This window comes from Thunnus maccoyii, chromosome 24, assembly GCF_910596095.1.
Source record: "Thunnus maccoyii chromosome 24, fThuMac1.1, whole genome shotgun sequence".
Lineage (NCBI taxonomy): Eukaryota > Metazoa > Chordata > Actinopteri > Scombriformes > Scombridae > Thunnus > Thunnus maccoyii.
Window position 1 is genome coordinate 17,589,909 of NC_056556.1, and position 18,688 is coordinate 17,608,596.

Consider the following 18,688-nt stretch of genomic DNA (forward strand, 5'->3'; position numbering starts at 1 on the left):
AGTGATCTAGAGGTGATAGCAACATGGCAATTTCTCTCATAGATCTGTTGGAGAAACACAGCCAGAGGGTGTGTTTACAGGGTTCCTCTTAGTGGCCAAACACTGGTTTCTTTAATGTTAAAAAGATACTTCCAGTCATTTAGGGGTTAGACTAATTAAACAATACATCTTGCAGTATGCTAGAGCTGCAGTCTGCAAGTTACATATTTTCTGACTTAACTCAAGGTCAAAGATTATAATCCACAGACATCACTGTCAACACTTTTCAGCAGAGCTACTTTCTAGAGGAAACAGTCTCTATGAAACTGTTGACAGCGGTGTCTGTGAGTCATCCTGACACTATTAGGACACAAAATTCTTTTCACCTCCACTGTATCGGAGTGGCAACAGAAATGTCAGAGAATGATATTTCAAAATGTAATAACACTGGGAAAATGTATTTTTAATTTCATGCAGCCTTTAAGCTAAGCTCTCCTACAATCTTCCCGTTTAACTTTCATCAAAAAAGCAAATAAGTTTCCATGAAAAGAATTCAAAAACTAACTTTAGTGCTATTTTTTAAGAAGCCAGTGTTTGTCCATTAAAAGCTCCTCTTTACTAATGCAGTGTTCCTGTGTTTGGCATATATTGTCATTATATTTTAGAGCCACATTACATGCAGTAATCTTACAGTCTTTGTGACCAACACATCAGAGATTCAGCCAGCGACGACTGTAAATCAGTTACAGAGGCGGCTGCACAAAGTGAGACATATTAAATTGAAAACCAATTAGCGGTGTTATGTGTTGAAGGTCTGCCACTCATTACTTTCATAAGGCAGCTTTCAAGGCAATATTAGCTGACTTGTATAAAATACAAAGATGCCAGATACTGTAGGTGCTGCTTGAGTTTGTAGTGTTTCAGTTGTAAACACTTTCAAATAGGCTGCAGACAGTGTGTGGCTGTATTCCTGCCGCTGTTTGCACACAATTAGTGTTGTGTAACACCAGGCCTCCTTTTTTTCATTCTGTAAGAAGCAGCTTCTACACAGATGGAATTTGCAAGGTTAAATAAGCCATCACAGGAAACACGAAGCCTGAAAGTGGGTTTGGCAAAGTTTCATTTTAAGTTGAGTGTTTTCATATCGATCTGCACATCAGGTTACACTCTGAAAAGCCCTGAATCATTGCAGTAACAAATATGAATTCTGTTTTGAGGTGGATTTTCCCTCTAGAATAATCTGCTAACTGCTGGACCTTTTGGTTTTGGGACTGACTGCTCTGTTTCTTCCCCCTCCGCAGGTTAGCAGAAATGGAGAATCGTAATGGCTCTTATCTGAATGACAGTATCTCACCCAATGAGAGCATGTGAGAACCGCTTTTTGTTTGCTTGTTTGTTTGTTTGTTGTTTTTTTGTTTTGCCAACCTTCTCACTCACTGATTGGCCGGCTATGTGTGAACTGGCTCTGTTGTCTTTGTTTCCATTGGCTGGTTGTGATATATGTCAGTGACTGTTAGACTATTCTGGAGACAAGCTCATATTATGGATTTATTCTTGTTTGAATTATCATATCCTACATAAACATAAACATAGCTCTGTATAGTTGAGCAGAACATAGTTGATAATATCAGCACATCTCACATGATATATTCATGTTGTCCTCAGGGGTAAGATTTTCTGATACGATGTATATATGCAATAATAGACTGTATTTGTCCTCCGTCACACTTCTTATCACAAAGTAGCATTCATGTATTCATATATATTTGTAATCTGTTTAAAGTCATCACTGTGACCATGCATTTGCTTTCCCTGATTCCCCTTTCTAAAAAAAATATATTGTATTTAGCACCTGCAAAGAGATTCTTTTAAACACGGAACAGAGAGAGGGACGTAAACAAACTGGCAGGTGTTGAGTTGATGACAATCTTGGCCTACGTGAGCATTACTCTTCTCAATTTCTCTGCGTATGTAATCTGTAATTTTGAAAAGCCAGAGCCTCCAGTTGAAACTCACAAATTCTGTTAAGGTTTTTATTTTGTGTATCGGTGTTACTGATCACCTGCAGCACTCTAAACTCTACAACATAGCCATTTGATCATTTTGACAATAGGAGGCAAACATTAATATAGAAAATGCTCTACATTGTTTATCACATTTATTGCTTCCAGCTACAGGTTGAAATCATTATAAATTTAAACCCATCAGATATTTTGACTAGTCAGGCAAAATAAAAATAAAAAATAAGACATCACTTTTTTAACTTTTGATATTTCTAAATTAAATAATAAATAACAAGCCGCTTAATCTGCTTTGTCTTAAACTCCTGACACACACAGACTCTCTATACTGACAGCCAGCTGTCTTGAAGCTTGTTACCACTACATGCCAGTTTACAGTCAATCAGCACAGTGAAATAGAAAAATAAAGAAAATAGAAAACAGCATTACAAGGAAATTAGAAGGTAAAAAAATACACAGTAGCTGTTAAGGTCTAGTCTTCCTGTCTGAAAATATAAATTCTGTGAAGCTGGAAGCATGCAAATGAAGGGAAAATAACACAAAATGTTCCATAAAACTTGAGTTGAACAAGTGTGGACAGTAAACAACACTCAGAAGTTGCCATCACAATTGCTAATAGAGCATCAAGCCCAAAGATTAGTATGTATTTTAGTATGTTATGTATCTCATATTCATGTCTGTGTGCATTCTGTCTTTCGCCTCGCTGCAACATGAATATCATTCAGGGATAATAAGAGTAAAAGTTTGAAAGACTAGCATGTATGAAAGATGCACATTGAATTTAACCTGCTAGATAAAAAGCCCATAATTTAAAATAAAAAGTAAAGAATTTCTCCAGTGTAACACATCAACATAACTTGTAAAATGCAGCTTGGTTGATGAAGCATAAAAGATGAGCAGAGAGCACCCAGGGGCCGTTTTGAACCGGGCCAGCTACACTCCCTTCCCATAATGAGTTTTACTTTCAAGTCAGCAGTTATCTTGAAGGGGATTTGTTGTTTAAGCAGCACATATCTGCAGCTCTGTTAGTATTCAGAATGGAGGATTGGCCGAGCTGAAAGCGGCGCGGTGAACACAGCGGCATCTAAATACCTGGCTTTATTAAAACCCTCCCAAACATCTCGGGCCGCGCGCCTCAACGCTCACAGTTGGCAGAGCGTGGCCAATCGAATCGCTCCGAAATCCAGCGTTCCAAATAGAGTTCAGGACAAATGTGTTGTGAAGACGACACCCTGGCCCTCTCTCTGTCCCTGCTGTGTTTTACACTCTTCTTCTGTGGTGCAGTCCTGTGTCACTGCTGCTGTTTCATCCACTTGCTGATTTTCTTTTTCTCCATTTTCCTCCTCTGTGTGTGTGTGTGTGTGTGTGTGTGTGTGTGTGTGTGTATGCATTTTTGCAACCATGTGAATGTGTGTATGTCTGCCCATCACTGGTGGGTGTGTTTGGCGTGTGTGTGTGTGTGCGTTTGCAGCGATGACGAGCACATGTTGATCCAGCACTACTGCCAGTCTCTGAACCAAGGCTCTCCTCTCAGCCAGCCCCGTAGCCCAGCCCAGATCCTCATCTCCATGGAAACGGAGGAGAAGGGAGAGCTGGAGAGGGTCCTCAATGACCTGGAGCAGGAGAACAGGTCAGTGGCATCATTTATTTACCCCAGTTATCTTAACTGGGCTCTAACTTAAATAGGATCAGTTGCCTAAAGTGACCTGATTTGCATAAACAACAAGCAGCTTGCAGCTTCCAAATAGTTTGTGTATTTCTTGAAACTGTATATTCAGTTTTAGGCGTTCTTAAAGTGAGACTGTAACTTGAGCTCGGTACTGAAAGTGCAATAAAACCCTTGCAAGTAAAGAGCCAATAAGAGTAATTTATTAAAACCCCTGTTCATCAAGCTTACATTATAGAAAAGTGATATTTTCAACTGATTTATCTATTGTCTCCTATCTACCATTATCTGTTTATCCCGATTATCCAGGGATCTTAACATTAGTCTAATTCTTGTTGACTTTCTGGCTGAGAAACCAGCCCCTCCCCCCTCCACCAGCTGTACCTTCCAGGCAGTGAATCTGTTCACATCATCAGCATAGGGAGGATGACAGAGGACATGATGGATGAGTGACAGTGACTGATTTCACTATGTTCAATCTACACTTAGTGTTTTTATGTCCAGAATCTTATTTCATTTATTGAGAATGTAGGTTTGTACAGTGCCTTGCATTCACCCTCCGTGGACTTTTTCACATTTTGCTCTGTTATAACCTGGAATTCATTTTACTGGGCTTTTTACCATTTGATTAACAGAACATGCATAGTGCTTCATGGTGTAAAATACTTTTTGTTGTGCCACAAACAAAAAAAGCAAACATCTGTTGAATGTAACAATTCACCCCCTGAGTCAATACTCAGTAAAACCACCTTTAACTGCAAACACAGCAGCAAGTCTTTTGGGGTATGTCTCTGCCAGCTTTGCACATCTACAGACTGCAATTTTTGCCCATTCATCCTGGCAAATAACTCAAGCTCAGTCAGACTGCATGGAGACAGTCTGTGAACAGCAATTTTCAAGTCTCGCCACAGATTCTCAATTGGATTGAGGTCTGGGCCTTTCTTAAGACATTAACATTCTTTGCCTTAAAACATTCCAGTGTAGTTCTGGCTGTAAGGGTCATTGTCCTGCTGGAAGGTGAACCTCTGCCCCAGTCTCACTTACAGACTGAAACAGGTTTTCTTCAAGAATTGCCTCATATTTGGCTCCATCCATCTTTCCCTCAATCCTGACCAGTCTCCCAGTACCTGCTGATGAAAAGCATCCTCACAGCATGATGCTGCCACGCCGTGTTTCACTCAGGATGATGTGCAGTGTTGGCTTTCTCGCCACACATAGCGTTTTGCACTAGGGCCAAAAAGTTCAATTTCGGTCTCATCTGACCAGAGTACCTTCCTCCACATGTGTGCTGTGTCTCCCACATGACTTGTGGCAAACTCCAAATGGGATTTCTTATGACTTCCTTTCAGCAACAGCTTTCTTCTCATCACTCTTCCATAAAGGCCAGATTTGTGGAGTGCACGACTAATAGTTGTCAGTTTAGGTGGATTAGATTTAAAGCTGCTCTGTGAGATATTCAAAGCTTAGGATATGTTTTTATAACCTAACCCTGCTGTGTACTTTTCCACAAGTTTATTCCAGACCTGTTTGGTGAGCTTCTTGGTCTTCATGATGTTTGTTTAGTAATGTTCTCAAACAAACTCTGAGGTATGCACAGAACAGGTGTATTTATATTGAGATGAATAATATATACACAGGTGGACTCTATTGAGCTAACTATGTGACCTCTGAAGGCACGTGGTTGCACTTATTTAGCCTTATTGAGGGCTTTCACAGCAAAGGGGGTGAATACATATGCACTCAATACTTTTCAGATTTTTATTTTGAAAACCATGTAATATTTCCCCCCAACTTCTAAATGACGGACTGTTACATACAACCCCAATAAAATCCATTTAATTTATGATTGTAACATGACAAAATGTCCGGGGAGGTGAATACTTATGCGAGCATACCAATAAGGATTATCAATAAGAGTAGTATTATTGATAAAATTCTAACAATACCCATCCCTTCTTGTGACTAGTGACACTAGTGAAGGCTTAATAAACGTACAATTCATACACAGCTTACATAAAACTCATATCACCCAACTAGCCTTGTTTAACTGTTGCACTCTTCTCTTTCATCTACTTTTTGTATCTCTCTGCTTTAGTTTATTATTATGATTTGTTGATTCTAAAGGAAAAAGATAAGTGTGCTTTAGCTGGTGTGTTATATTTACTGTATAATTTATCTGTTTTGCTAGGTTCTCCTCGACAATCAATAAAACAAAAGTTCAGCTTCTGTCCTAAGCAGTGGGAGTTTAATATTTCACACGGTGCTAGAAGCAGTCCATTGATTCCTCCGCTGTCCTCTCTGCAGGAAGCTGCAATCCGAGTACGACCGTCTGAAGAAGGCCCACGACAGGAAGGGCCTGTCCCCGCTGCCGTCGCCCCCGGAGATGCTCCCGGTGTCACCGCAGAGCGCACGCGACGCCGAGCTAATCGCAGAGGCCAAACTGCTGCGACAGCACAAAGGTCGTCTGGAAGCCCGAATGCAGATCCTGGAGGACCACAACAAACAGCTGGAGTCCCAACTGCACAGGCTGAGACAGCTACTGGAGCAGGTACATGTAATGAATATACTTTGATCCGGATTACACACATCCATTCACTTGTTTAACATTTTTTTAATTGACAAATATAAAGGTTGCTCCTCTCCTTTTCCACTAAGCCCTCGTTCCAAACATCATCAGGTTTTTTCTGTGCGTGTTAAATCAGTCTAATGTTTCACTTCATCTGTTATTCAGTCATATTACACAAGTAACAGAACGCAAGTTTAGCATTTGCATGTTAAGTTTTGCATAACACAGTGTTAGATTTTGTTGAAGGGCTTGGGGCCTGCTGTGAGTGGGTTTGTGATGTTAGGGCAGATCATCTGCTTAATTAGTGATAGTGAAAACAGGTGTGCATCATTAGGCGCTGTAGGCAGTGAGTGACTCTGCACTGTTATGATGTGGGAGGATAGGTAAAACTGTTCTGGAGAATATTACATTCTGTTAAATTTGGTGCATTCATAGCTGTGTATGTGAGCATAGAAAATACTATGAAATTATATACAAGCATTTGTCCTTTACTCATAATTGCTGCAAATCTGATGATGAGGAACCATTATCCATGAGCACTGACTAGTGACTTTAGACCTGTCAGGTGTAGGTTTTGACAACCCTCTAATATATTATTAAATACAGCATATCAGACTCTGTCAGTCCTGGACTTATTTATATCATTGTCCCTGATGAGTCCATCAACTCTAGTAGTTGGTTCATTTCTTTACCACATCCTGAGTTGAAAATAAGACCGTAAATGTCTGATTTTGACCTGTATCTTGTTGTTCCGTCAAATCAAATATTCACCAAACAAAACATAAAAAGTTATTTAAAAGTCTCTCAATTTGATCATGTGAGTTTGTCAAACCTGAATAAAGCTGCTTCAAATCCCTCGTTAGGCTGTTATGATGTAAAAACCAGCTCTTCTTCTCTCTCAGCATCAGCTGTTAAAAGATTCCCAGGCAGGACTCAAACCAGGGATGATGCAGTTCAAGTCCAGCTGGGGAACTTTTGTTGCATTTGGTTCTCCATCTTTCTCTCTACATACAATAAAAAGCTCAGTCTCAAAGTCTCAGAGTTGACGTGAACTCAGAGCTCAGACTTCGCTGCTTCCTCCACACTGTCTGACTGACTGCCAGTAACAGCTGACAGAGTATCTGGCCAACTCCCCACTCCCACACATACACTCCACTTCCCTTTTGACTCTTCTAATTAAGCTGGGTGGCACGGTTGCCAATTTGTTGTGTATCTAATGTGTGTGTGTGTGTGTGTGTGTGTGTGTGTGTGTGTGTGTGTGTGTGTGTGTGTGTGTGTGTGTCTCAGACGGATTCCAAGGTGAACGGCACAGCTCTGTCCTCTCCCTCCACCTCGTCCCAGCGCTCCGACTCCTCCCTCCCTCTGCTCCGTGTGGCTGCCAGCCAGACTACTGATACAATGGGTAAGAATACACACACACACACACACACACACACACACACTCACACACACACTCCCACTTAAATCCTTTAATTTGCATCCACCCTTTTAAAAGCATGGAGGATATAAATAGAGTGTGATTTCACAGCTTGCAGAGACCACGCTGTTGGACGTTGTTTGACATCAGACTACAATGCTCTGTTACATAACATATTGTGTTCACACTTCCCAAACACTTAACCAATGTGACTGGGCATTATTTTACTAGCCAGGATTCAGAAAGTAGAAAAGCTTCATCTCTCTCTCTCTCTGCCTCCCCCCCTTCCTGTTCCAGGTGATGATGAGCTGTCCAGCCCTTCCCAAGATGCATCTGGGCTGGAGGAAGTGATGGAACAGCTCAACAATTCTTTCCCTCATAGCCAGGGTATGGAATGTCAATTTGTTTTTGTAAACAATATCCAGTTTTTATTTCATTTCAGGCTGAGAAGTCAGATAAGTATCTGCAGTGATAAAGTATCTTTGCTCAGACAGTCGTCCCCGTTCCTGGAGGCAGAAAGGATCTGATTTGTTGTGATCTGATTAAAGTTCTGTTTTTTCCTTGGAAGGATAAAAGAATGTTTTTGAATTTAACCTTTTAAGTGAAGCTTTCCTTTAGGCTATCAACTATGAGAAAATATAAAAGTTAGACAGTTTGAGCTCATTAAAAGTGTAACTCGTCTAATTAGCAAACATAAACGGTGGGGGTGTGTTATATAAGCTCTACAGGTGGCTGTAGCCTAAAGAAAGCAGGTTATGAAAGGTGCATGCTGTTCTCTGCCACAGTGATTTTTATTCACCCAATAAACTTTATTTTATTCATGTATTTACAGCCTATAACCATCTCTATATAGTGCTTCTTATTGGAGCTGGATTACAGTTGCAATTGCAAAGTAATGTTCTGCTGCACTGTAAACAGACACAACAGCTGCTCTTTTGCTGCATTTCTGACAAAGTAGCTGTTCAAGGATGTTTGCTGGACTGTTAAACCGCACCAGATGTTACCATGGTAACCACAGGTGTCACCAGATCTCCCGAGATATCAATCTTAAGGATTAAAACTTTCACTCACGTTCAGGAGAGCATCACCAGTCATACACAGACTCTCTGATGAGAACTTTTCATATTTGTCCTAAAATAGAACAAAGTAAATAATAAGAAGAAAAATCAATATTTAAAAATAAGGGCAAAAAGGTTAAATTAAATATGTAAATAAGTAAATAAATGAAAATAGGGGAAGAAAAAGAGAGCTTTTGTTGATAATGTGTCAGAACGTAGCTGTTGGAGCCTCGGTCCTTCATTAGATGTTATCTGTGTCACCCTTGTTTCAAGGCGCTTCATCATGCTATATACCAATATATGTGAGAGTGAAAAGGTTGTATATTGTATTTTTTATGCTCTCACTAAACTGTATTGCGGTGTATTATAGCTGTTAGCCTTAAGTGAAGAGTTTCTTGCCCTTCAGACATCTCTCTTCCTCTCCATTACTGAGACAAGGCTGATTTTTCCTCTTTCTTCCTTTCTTTTCTTCTTTTCCTCCTTTTCTCCATGAGCCAGGAGGGAGAAGGGGACACCCATGAAAGGTTAGTGGCTCAACTTTCTCTCTCCACCTTCTTCCTTGTTTTCCACCTCTCTGTGTATTCCCACTGCACAAGCATCACGTCTGTACCACCTCTGGCCACCAGCATCACCATCTGTACTTCAGCTAGAACATACATAGTAAAGTCATAATAAACAGAATTGGATTAATATTGATATTGAATTTTTTGGCTCTGTTATAGCCAATAGAAGTGTGCACAAAGCATCCAGCAGAGAGACATTATGGCAGAGTGGAGACGTCACGGTACAGTGATGCAGTGGAAAAAAGCAAATATCTGCCAACCCCTCCTCCTTCAGTCTTTAATTTCCTCTCCCTTCTCTGTCCTGTCTCACACCGCTGCTCTCTTCTTCACAGCGGGGAGTAGAGTGTGTGTTACTGTTGCAGCCTGCCATGTGTGTCTGTGTGTACATTTCACACTGTGTGAATGTTACACTTGAATGAGGTTCACAGTAAGATTCAACCACAATTTAATGTGATAGAAATTGTTTTGTGGAACATTGTTTCTTAAACATGAATCGTTTTCTTATGGGTTAACATTAAAAAAACCATCCAACAACGTTTCCTGTATGTGAGAATAGTTTTGACTAAAAAAGTATATTTATTTGTGATATAATTTAGAGCAGAATCTGAGTTAAATAATGAATTTTAACACATGGCTATTTGTCTCTTTGTGTTCTAATTCTGCACACTGAGGGAGCTATTGTAGACTGATAACCAGACTGAAATGCCATGTTGTTTTCACTACACTGATGTTTATTATTTTTTTTATATGTTTATTTTTTTATTTTTTTATTCAGAGATGTGGGCAGAGATTTAGAGATCTGAAACTGAGCTGATATAAAACTTACACAAAGGGAAGGAAGTTGGCTTGACTTTAATGTTTTATGATGCAAATAGCATCATAGGGTTGTTTTTGTAAGGCTGCAGGCAGAACATGCTGCATAGTGCACGACAAATCACCGTTTGGCTACACTTCATAAATCACACTTGGTCACACTAGAAACACTTTTTTGGGAATCTCAACATCCACAGCCCTTCATAATGTTACATTAATTCACCTTTTTATACGTTTCTGTTGGTCTGCGTCATGAAAAAAAAGGTTGTCAATACATATTTCTCGTGGCGTTGTCACTTTTCCTGTCATATGTCTGTCAGCTTGTGTTAACCTGCAGTGTGCATCACTACTACTTCTCTCTCTCTCTCTCCAGGTCCCAGCATTGGCAGTTTGTTCCACATGGCCGATGATCTGGGCCGCGCCATGGAGTCACTGGTCAACGTGATGACAGACGAGCAGAGCGCCGAACAGCACGAGGCCCTGCCCTTCTGATCCCGCCCCCGCCCAACCTTACTTCCTGCCTCCTCCCTCCCTCCCTCCCTCCCTCCTCCCCCTCCCTCCCTACCTATCGCATGCTTTTCTAGTCAAAACAACTGGATTGGAAACACAGTTTACAAAGAGAATATATAACGTCTATTTTTGTGAAGGATTGCGGTTCCAGCAACGACGCGTAAAAAACAAAAGAAAAAAAAAACATTATAACTTGTAGATTTCAGTAGTTTCTTAAAACGTCCTGAAGTTGTTTTATTATTAACAGAGGCTGGTTTTTAAACTTCTATGCAATTGTATAAAACAGGAGTGGGGGGGGGGGAGGGGGGAGACAAAGAAAGATGAGATACAAATAAGTGTGTTCAGTGTGGTCGTATATTTGCCATCTCTTTGTAATTTGGGGAAACAGCAAAAGCATTTCAGACATTTGTATCAAAAAAAGAATGATTGTAAATCATAAGGGTGCTTTCTAAGAGGAAAATGTCTTTCTATAACAGCGTACACTACTGTCAAGGTAATGCAGGCATCCTGGATCTTTACAGTACGTTGTCTGTGAGACTGTGTGTGAGTTTGTGTATGACTGTGTGAGTTTGTGTATGACTGTGTGTGTGTGTGTGTGTGTGTGAGAGAGACAGAGAGTGTGTGTGGTGGTGCCTAACTTCCACATAACATTACAGCTTTTTTTTTTTTTTGCTTTGGCTGACAAACCTCATGTTATATTTGAATTATTCAATCATTTACTCATCCGTCCGCCCGTCCATCCATCCATCCATCCATCTATTCATCTTCCCCATTGTTAACATCTCTATGGCAACAGATTTTATACCTGTATTTGTTTTCAGCTCAGTGTACTGTGTGCACAGACAGACAGAGTAAAAGGCGCGATTCAGAACTGAGACATGTCAACAAGGTCACTTGAAACATAATGCTTGTAAAAGGAAATTATTAGATGCACATCATTTGTTATTAGTCATTTAAAAAAAACTAAGCTTAAATCTTCTTTTTTTTCTAGAATAGTGCAAAAACAATCCATGAAATGGTGATAAAGTACAAACTGTGAGTAGTATCCATGTTATTTTTTAATAACAGAAAAGTTCAACCTGCATTTACAATGGCCTGTCCCTGTTTGAAATATTATTATTATATTTTAGGCCACAAGCAAATATTTATTGGCATTATCTTCCAGACTTGATGTAAATGTTACTTTACTCCAACAGCTGTGAGAAAAGCTGCAACTGAGCTGAGTCATAGTATGTTTGGCCATGCATATTCAAAGGGGTACTCCAGTGATTTAGTGTTGCTCTTCCATAAAGCTGCGGTAAGAGACAGACTGAAAAAGAAAGATCAAAATCAAAGCAGCAGAGGCTGAGATATGCTGACTCTTAGCTCCAGAACTGTTGGATACTGCCTATGATAACCCTGACTAGAGTTACACAGTATCATACAACTGTTTAGATATGTTGAGTAGCATTTCCCATGAGGAGCAAAAGGTCTTCATGTGTAGTCAATTAGGAGTGTACCCAGCTATTAATAGCTATTAATGCTATGGAGCAATGTTTTTAAGAGTCAAGTTAATAAATTGCAGATTGTTTTATGCTATTCCACTTATTGACAGTTGGTGGCGGTCCGCGCCAAGTAACGTAACAATGTACAAACAAAGGCAGTGAAGAAGAAGACTGCAAGCTAACAACAATAATAAATAAGGCAGGTTTCCAGTCCTTCAAAATATGGATTCTGAATATGATCCCTGAGGAAGGAAATGTATTCAACATGTTTTTTTAGTCCTTAAGAATACACACAATGTGATTTGGTGAAAAACTGTAATCATGACCTTGTTTACCAAAACCAAATTCCACAGGTACCTTTAACTGATGTTTCAAGTGGCTTCTTCAGTCACAGATGTGAAAATAACATCTTCTCAGTATTCTCTGTAGCCAGCATAACTTTGTTAATTTGATGATTATCCTTGTAGAAGAAGATTAGAGCTGCATTTTTTATGTCATCTTCAGTTCTGCATCGGGCCTTGACAGAATCTTTGAAAAATACATTTTGGAGTGCAGTTGGATGCAAAAAGCAAATCTTCCTGATTCTTGCACTGACATGTAAAGTGAGGATTTTAATTCTATCACTAAGATGCTCTGAAAGTGTCTTTTTAAGGCCTGTTGAGTACATACAGTACACTGTATTGGTTTATAAGTTGACAGTCTCTCCCTGTCAAAAGTACTGTAAGAGGAACTTAGAGGAATGTTTTATGAATTTTTAATTAGAATCTGAGCACTACAGTGTTACAAGGCTGCTAGCTTGAGATTATTTTTGAGGAACAAATATTTGAGTTCTAGGAAGCCCAGTAACGCAAGCTCTACCTCGTGTGAATTGTCCAAGTCCGGTTCGGAGACAATTTCTCTACTGTACTCAATCCTGCACTCCTCTCAGATTGTTGATTATTAATTGATTATTACTGGCTGATTGATTCACGTCAGATATCCTAATCGCTCCGTACATGTTCTACTGCACTGTAGGAGCCTCAAATCTGAATGTTTTAGATGCATTCACTGCATTTCTCATCTATATCAGAGATTTTATATGACTCAAGTATAAAAACATTTTACACAAATCAAATGAATCAGTGTGCACTACTGTCATACCTGGAACATACTAGATATTGTTTTCTGTGTGTGTTCATTCTAAGAGTGTTACATTTTGTCTTTGGTTAAAAGGGTATTTTGTTTTGTGCTGTGTGAGGTGTTACGATATTAGCATGTGTGACTAAATAAAATCCATCCTAATTTAATGTATAACCACTCAGAGAAGTCCGCGGTGAGCATCACGGCGTTATACACACGTGTGTTTTTGCCATCATATTCTTGCAGCATGATCCAAGAGGTTTTCGTTTTGATCCAGACACTGAATTTGATTGATTTCTTTGTTTGTTTGTTTTTTCATTTCTAACTTTTCATTGTCACATCATTTTTCCAATAACGCGTCAATACTTCACAACATATCAGATTCCACCAAATATATGCCTTACTACTGTATTATAAAATGCTTTACTGTATATCAATAAAGCACGCAGTTATGTTGAGTTGACTCGCCTCTTTGATTTGCTGTTTATTTTTTCACCAGGATTAGATTAAATGCTTGGTATAAATGCACAAACACATTTAACAACAGTGTTAAAAATCTATTGCATAGAAAGTCTGTTTACAGTACAACTCAATTATACAACTTTTACACTGACAGGACAAGGACACTCATATTCTTGGTGTACAATGAAAACAATTATATGAATGTATAAAAATGAAATAAAACACTAAATTAATTTTTCTAAAGTAGAAGAAAATATTTCCACAGAAACTGAAGCGTTTTCTGAAAACCACTGATGTCAGCTGTTGTCAAACTGATGTTTGTCCTTAACTCTCTGACATTCTGCTTCAGAGTAGAAGCAACAGCTTAGTGTCCCTTTTAATACAATATTTTTTATTCATTTATTTTTTTCAAGTGAAAATTTGCTGATCTGGTGAAATATATACACATCAACGGTGTTATATAATATAATAAATTACTGTACCTCTGCTGGAGCCCTTTCATTTTTTAAAGGCACATTCTTTTTTTCTTTTTTTCTCACCACTGCAAAAAGTTGTAAATACTTTATTGACATGGTATCACCTTATAAAGTTGTTATGGAAAACTAGTTAGCAAACAGTTGCTTATTTCCACATCCAGCAGACACAGAACAACATTATTCATTTGGAATCATGCCCGTGTCCACCTGATGAAAGGAAGTACAATATTCACTCTGGCTCTGTAGCTGTTTATTGCCTCACTACGTTGTGAACTCTGACAGTCTGCTGCTGGAAACAAATCTCATGAGAGAGCTGAAACTGAACCAAACAGTAAAGTTATAAGCTATAAAAATCAAAACAACGAGCTAAAAGAAGCTAAAAAGCTGTGTAGCGCTGAGGGGAAACTGCCTAGCTGGTCATAATTCTCTGTGGGTTCTCTGCTACGAGTGACACCTTTCACATTAGACATGGTCATTTGATCTCTTGTCAATGAAAAAATATTAATTGGAGCAGCTTAAATGATACAGTATACCTGTGTAAAAGGAACCACAGCATCATAAGCAAGTATAGTCTGTCTTTAAGCTGTTAAAATATAAATTTCCCTCTTTCGGTTTCTGATTTTTTTGCCAAAGGATAACAAGTCATTTATAGAGCAGATATGTATGCTGTAGTAGACAAATGCAATTTAATTTCAGCTGGGCTTCAATTATGACAAGCTATACATGAAGCAGATCAGTGCTTGAGGTGGGGAATTGTGGGTAGGCATGGTTGTAGTCCTTATTTTACACTGAAGAGTCACTGCAGTCTTCCACTTTGATCAAAGTTACTTGAAGCTTCTTTATCAGAAGTTATTCTACAAATAATTAGACTGAGTCAAAGTTTTGGACCACTCATCTCTTAGAAGTTTTATGCATTCTAGCTCTGACCCTCAGCACTAAGCTCTAACATTTTGCCCGAAAGCTCCACATTCCTCTCCACATGCTTATCAGAGTGTGTCTGAACGACCTCATCTTGTATGCGTATAGAATTGGATTGAGGGCTGAGTTGGCGTGCGAAAGCAAGATGGCTGCAAGTGTGAGCGTCATGGGCACCTCACACTGTGGACAGAGCAGCAGGACACAGTTGATGATGTGGATGGGCATCCAGCACACCATGAAGAGGAACAGGACCATGAACAAGGAGATGGCCTTCTGCAGCTCGTGGCGGGTGCGGGCGTTGGATTTGGCCTGGTTGGACTCTACTGGACGGGGGTCAGCAGGGTCAAGGCTGGTAGAAGCAGCTGAGGCCATCCTAATCCCTGGTTGTGGAAAGACAGTGGTAGTCTCTGTATCAATAAGAGACCCAAAGCTAGACTCTTCCCTGGCTCTATTTAAAACCCTCCCTTCAGCCTCACATCTACTCTTCATTTCCTTGGATTGTTGGCCGGTTCCTCTTCCTGCCCCCGTGTCTGCTCCACCTCCTGCGCTTCCCCCAGCAGATGAAACTCCAGTGTCCTCTGTCACAGTCCCAGAGCTCCCACAGCCAGCAGCTGTGTTCCCTGCGGTACCCCTGGCCACAGCAATGCGTCTGAGCTGGCGGCGAACGGTGAGGAAGATGTGGCCATAGATGACGAACATGGCCACCAGCGGCACCAGCAGGCAGCAGAAGAAGTTGAAGTATACCATGTAGCTCATGTCCACCACACAGGTGAAGATGCAGTAGCTGGAATGACAACAGGGGGGCGATGTGATATTTTCCTGCCTTCATTCATTCATCTATTGATTTCATGTTCCTGAAATGTTTCCATTCATTCATCCATTCATGTATTCATTAATCTCTTAATTTTGGGGTATCCTGTATTCTTATCAGTCATTCATCTATGAACACCATTCCCTTGCTGACTTCCCATTCACTCATTCATCTACTCAGTTATCCATTCATCCGTCCATTCTCCCTCCTCTCCACAACATCCTCTTAGAGTCTTACTTTGAGTCTGCTGGTTGTCTCTTCCAGTCCATGAGTGGCACAGATCCAGAGATGACTCCCAGGCCCCAGGTGACCAGCAGGGCCAGCCAGGCATTCCTGGGGCTCATGATACGCTGGTACTGGAAGGGCAGGAGGATCGCCACGTAGCGCTCCGCTGCGACCGCCAGCAGGCTCAGGATGGAGCTCTGGCAGAAAGAGGAGCATTTTTCAAGAATCACATTAAAAACATAATTGCATGCAATGTTCACTGTCCTGCCCTGCAGAAATCCACCTTAATTATCAGAACTAATTAAATTCTTTATCCATTATAGTCTCTGTAAATGCTGCTACCTGTGTGAGCACCATCAGGATGCTGAGCAGCACCAGACAGAGGGGCAAGTCATGGCGAGGTCGACCCAGGTCTGTCAGCACGGCGCAGGGAATGGCCACCAAGCCCACGAGGATGTCAGACACCGCCAATGATACCTTCACACACACATTACTCCTTTAGAAATGTACTTTTAATTTTCCTAAACCACATATGTATACATATATTTTAGTCTAAAACACAAAATGTGTAATACATTTCATTCATTACTGTATATTTGAACAGGCTGTATATACTGTACATAACCACCTGGCAGGAATAAAACAGATTTCCTCACCAGGAAGTAATTGGTGATAGTGCGCAGCTCCTTGTTTCTGGTAACAGCCAGGCAGACCAGGATGTTGCCCATGATGGCAAACACAGCGATAATGAGCTCGCTGGCAATATAAAACCCTTTAAAACTGGGTTGGAATCCATACGGCATCTCTGCTGTACAGCCTCCAGGTGTCACATTCATGATGACAGGGTTACAGATATTCCACAGTTATGGAAAACCTGTATACACGATATAGATTTTGTCTTAGAACTACTAATTGACCCAGTGATAAATATCAAGCTTCTGGTGCAAATATAATACTGTATAAGGATAATATTTTAAAGCAAGAATGCACAAAGCACTGCAGTAAACAAACTGAAAGAGAACAGCCTCTTGTTCACATTTTCAAATAAATGGAAAGAAACTTCGTCCACCATCATGCTTGTAGGCCCACTCCTTAAAATCTCTGAGCACAGAGAAACTTTCCACTTTCAGCAGATGAATGTGAAAACAAACTCTGCACATACATCAATTTGTACAGTGAAGCTCAAACATCCAGCTGTAGGAACAAGAAGAAAAACATATTTTTGAGTGGAAGGGGCCTTTAACTATACTTTCTCTATGCAAGGACAGACAAGTAGACAGGATATAAATCAATAGATAACACATAGTTATTCTGTATGTATACATAGATATAATACTGTACAATACCAAGCATAGTATAATATGTCAAGGCTCATGTAAACTCTCATTATGCTGAACTAATACTGAGAAGAGCCAGTTAAACCAGAGTTTCTTGTTCTTTTAAACTCTTTAAATTTCAAAAACTGTTGTATTTGTGTCAATCTGATTAAAGGACAATGGGTTCTCTCCACTTTGGTTTCATTTTACTTTGGAACACAAAGAAAATCACATGCAACAGGTGTACAAATCATCCATTTAATTTGCCTTCTGTTTCTGGTAAATACGTGTATAACATTCATGCCAAAAGAAAGAAAGAGCTTCTAAAATTCCTGTTGATTACGCAGTCTGAGGAGAAGAAGAGCGATATGAAGGGAGAGAGGAACAGTGGTTGTTATGAAGCTCAGCCTGCAGTCTTTGTCCTAACCAACTGATCTGTGAAAATTGTTCCTGATAAGGTACAATCACAACAACAACGGCACACACACACACATACAAATACACAAGCATGCAGAGCCAACTGTTCACTATTTGCACATACTGGTTGGGAGTTGACCCTGCAGCCTGTTGCTGTGCACAAATATGAATAGGGTGAACTAAAGAGACTCCATATATCAAATTAAAAAACATGTAAACCATAATTTTGCATCTGCCATTTTACATCCAGAACCATGAACTATACAACCATAGAGCAAAAACTGGATTTCTGCAGTTGTGCTGTTGTGCACCGTTCCTGCACCATAAAAGATAAAAGAGAAATAAGAACTAAAAGAGTAAAACTGCATATCAAAGAAAAATGTGTCAGCACTCAACATGACATCCAAACTAAACCTTTCAAAGCCAATATCACTGAGACAAATTCTTACATATTTATTGTGTTTGGTGGATAAAATGTTTGGATTCTGATGGTTTCTCACCTGCACTATACTTCTGGATCAGTCATCAGGCAGTCTGGCAGGTCCGGACCATCCAGCACAATAAAACAATACATCAGAGTTCACTGATGTGCAGAACAAACTGAGAAGGAACTCTGAAAAGATGCAGGACAAGTGAGATCTGCTGGGATGAAACCACACCTTCCTCTAATTTCCATCCTTCTTCTCTTCTTCTGTCCTCTGTTTCTTACATGGAAGATAAAACAGAGAATACACTGACTGTAACAGACCATGTCAAGCATGAGCCTGTTGAATGCAGGGCAGCAGTTGCCACAGTTTCTCTGGATCTGCTTTGACGTAAATCTCAAACCTGTTCCAGACAAAACAAACATGTCATATTAAACTTTTA

General features: G+C 40.0%; 2 protein-coding genes across 10 annotated transcripts in view; one reads left to right on the plus strand and one right to left on the minus strand.

Annotated features, from left to right (window-relative positions):
• Nucleotides 1-13,654, plus strand: part of dmd (dystrophin) — a 320,772-nt gene extending 307,118 nt beyond the window's left edge. For 5 of the 9 annotated variants that reach the window (XM_042405326.1, XM_042405319.1, XM_042405320.1 and 2 more), the window contains 6 exons: nt 1,281-1,346; nt 3,472-3,630; nt 5,971-6,214; nt 7,520-7,634; nt 7,947-8,036; nt 10,457-13,654. In XM_042405326.1, coding sequence (XP_042261260.1) covers nt 1,281-1,346; nt 3,472-3,630; nt 5,971-6,214; nt 7,520-7,634; nt 7,947-8,036; nt 10,457-10,575 — 793 coding nt within the window. In that variant the 3' untranslated portion in view covers nt 10,576-13,654. Of the gene's footprint in view, nt 1-1,280; nt 1,347-3,471; nt 3,631-5,970; nt 6,215-7,519; nt 7,635-7,946; nt 8,037-9,205; nt 9,232-10,456 lie in introns of all 9 variants that reach the window. The other 4 variants (XM_042405322.1, XM_042405325.1, XM_042405321.1 and 1 more) reach the window with 2 other exon arrangements.
• Nucleotides 13,655-15,076: 1,422 nt separating this feature from the next.
• Nucleotides 15,077-18,359, minus strand: LOC121891636 (adenosine receptor A2a-like). The gene is made up of 7 exons (XM_042404128.1): nt 18,322-18,359; nt 16,745-16,962; nt 16,431-16,565; nt 16,101-16,285; nt 15,689-15,836; nt 15,512-15,544; nt 15,077-15,361 (listed from the first exon to the last, which is right to left on the minus strand). Exons 2-7 carry the CDS (start codon nt 16,922-16,924, stop codon nt 15,077-15,079), a joined length of 966 nt encoding a protein of 321 aa, XP_042260062.1. The 5' UTR covers nt 16,925-16,962; nt 18,322-18,359.
• Nucleotides 18,360-18,688: the final 329 nt, after the last annotated feature.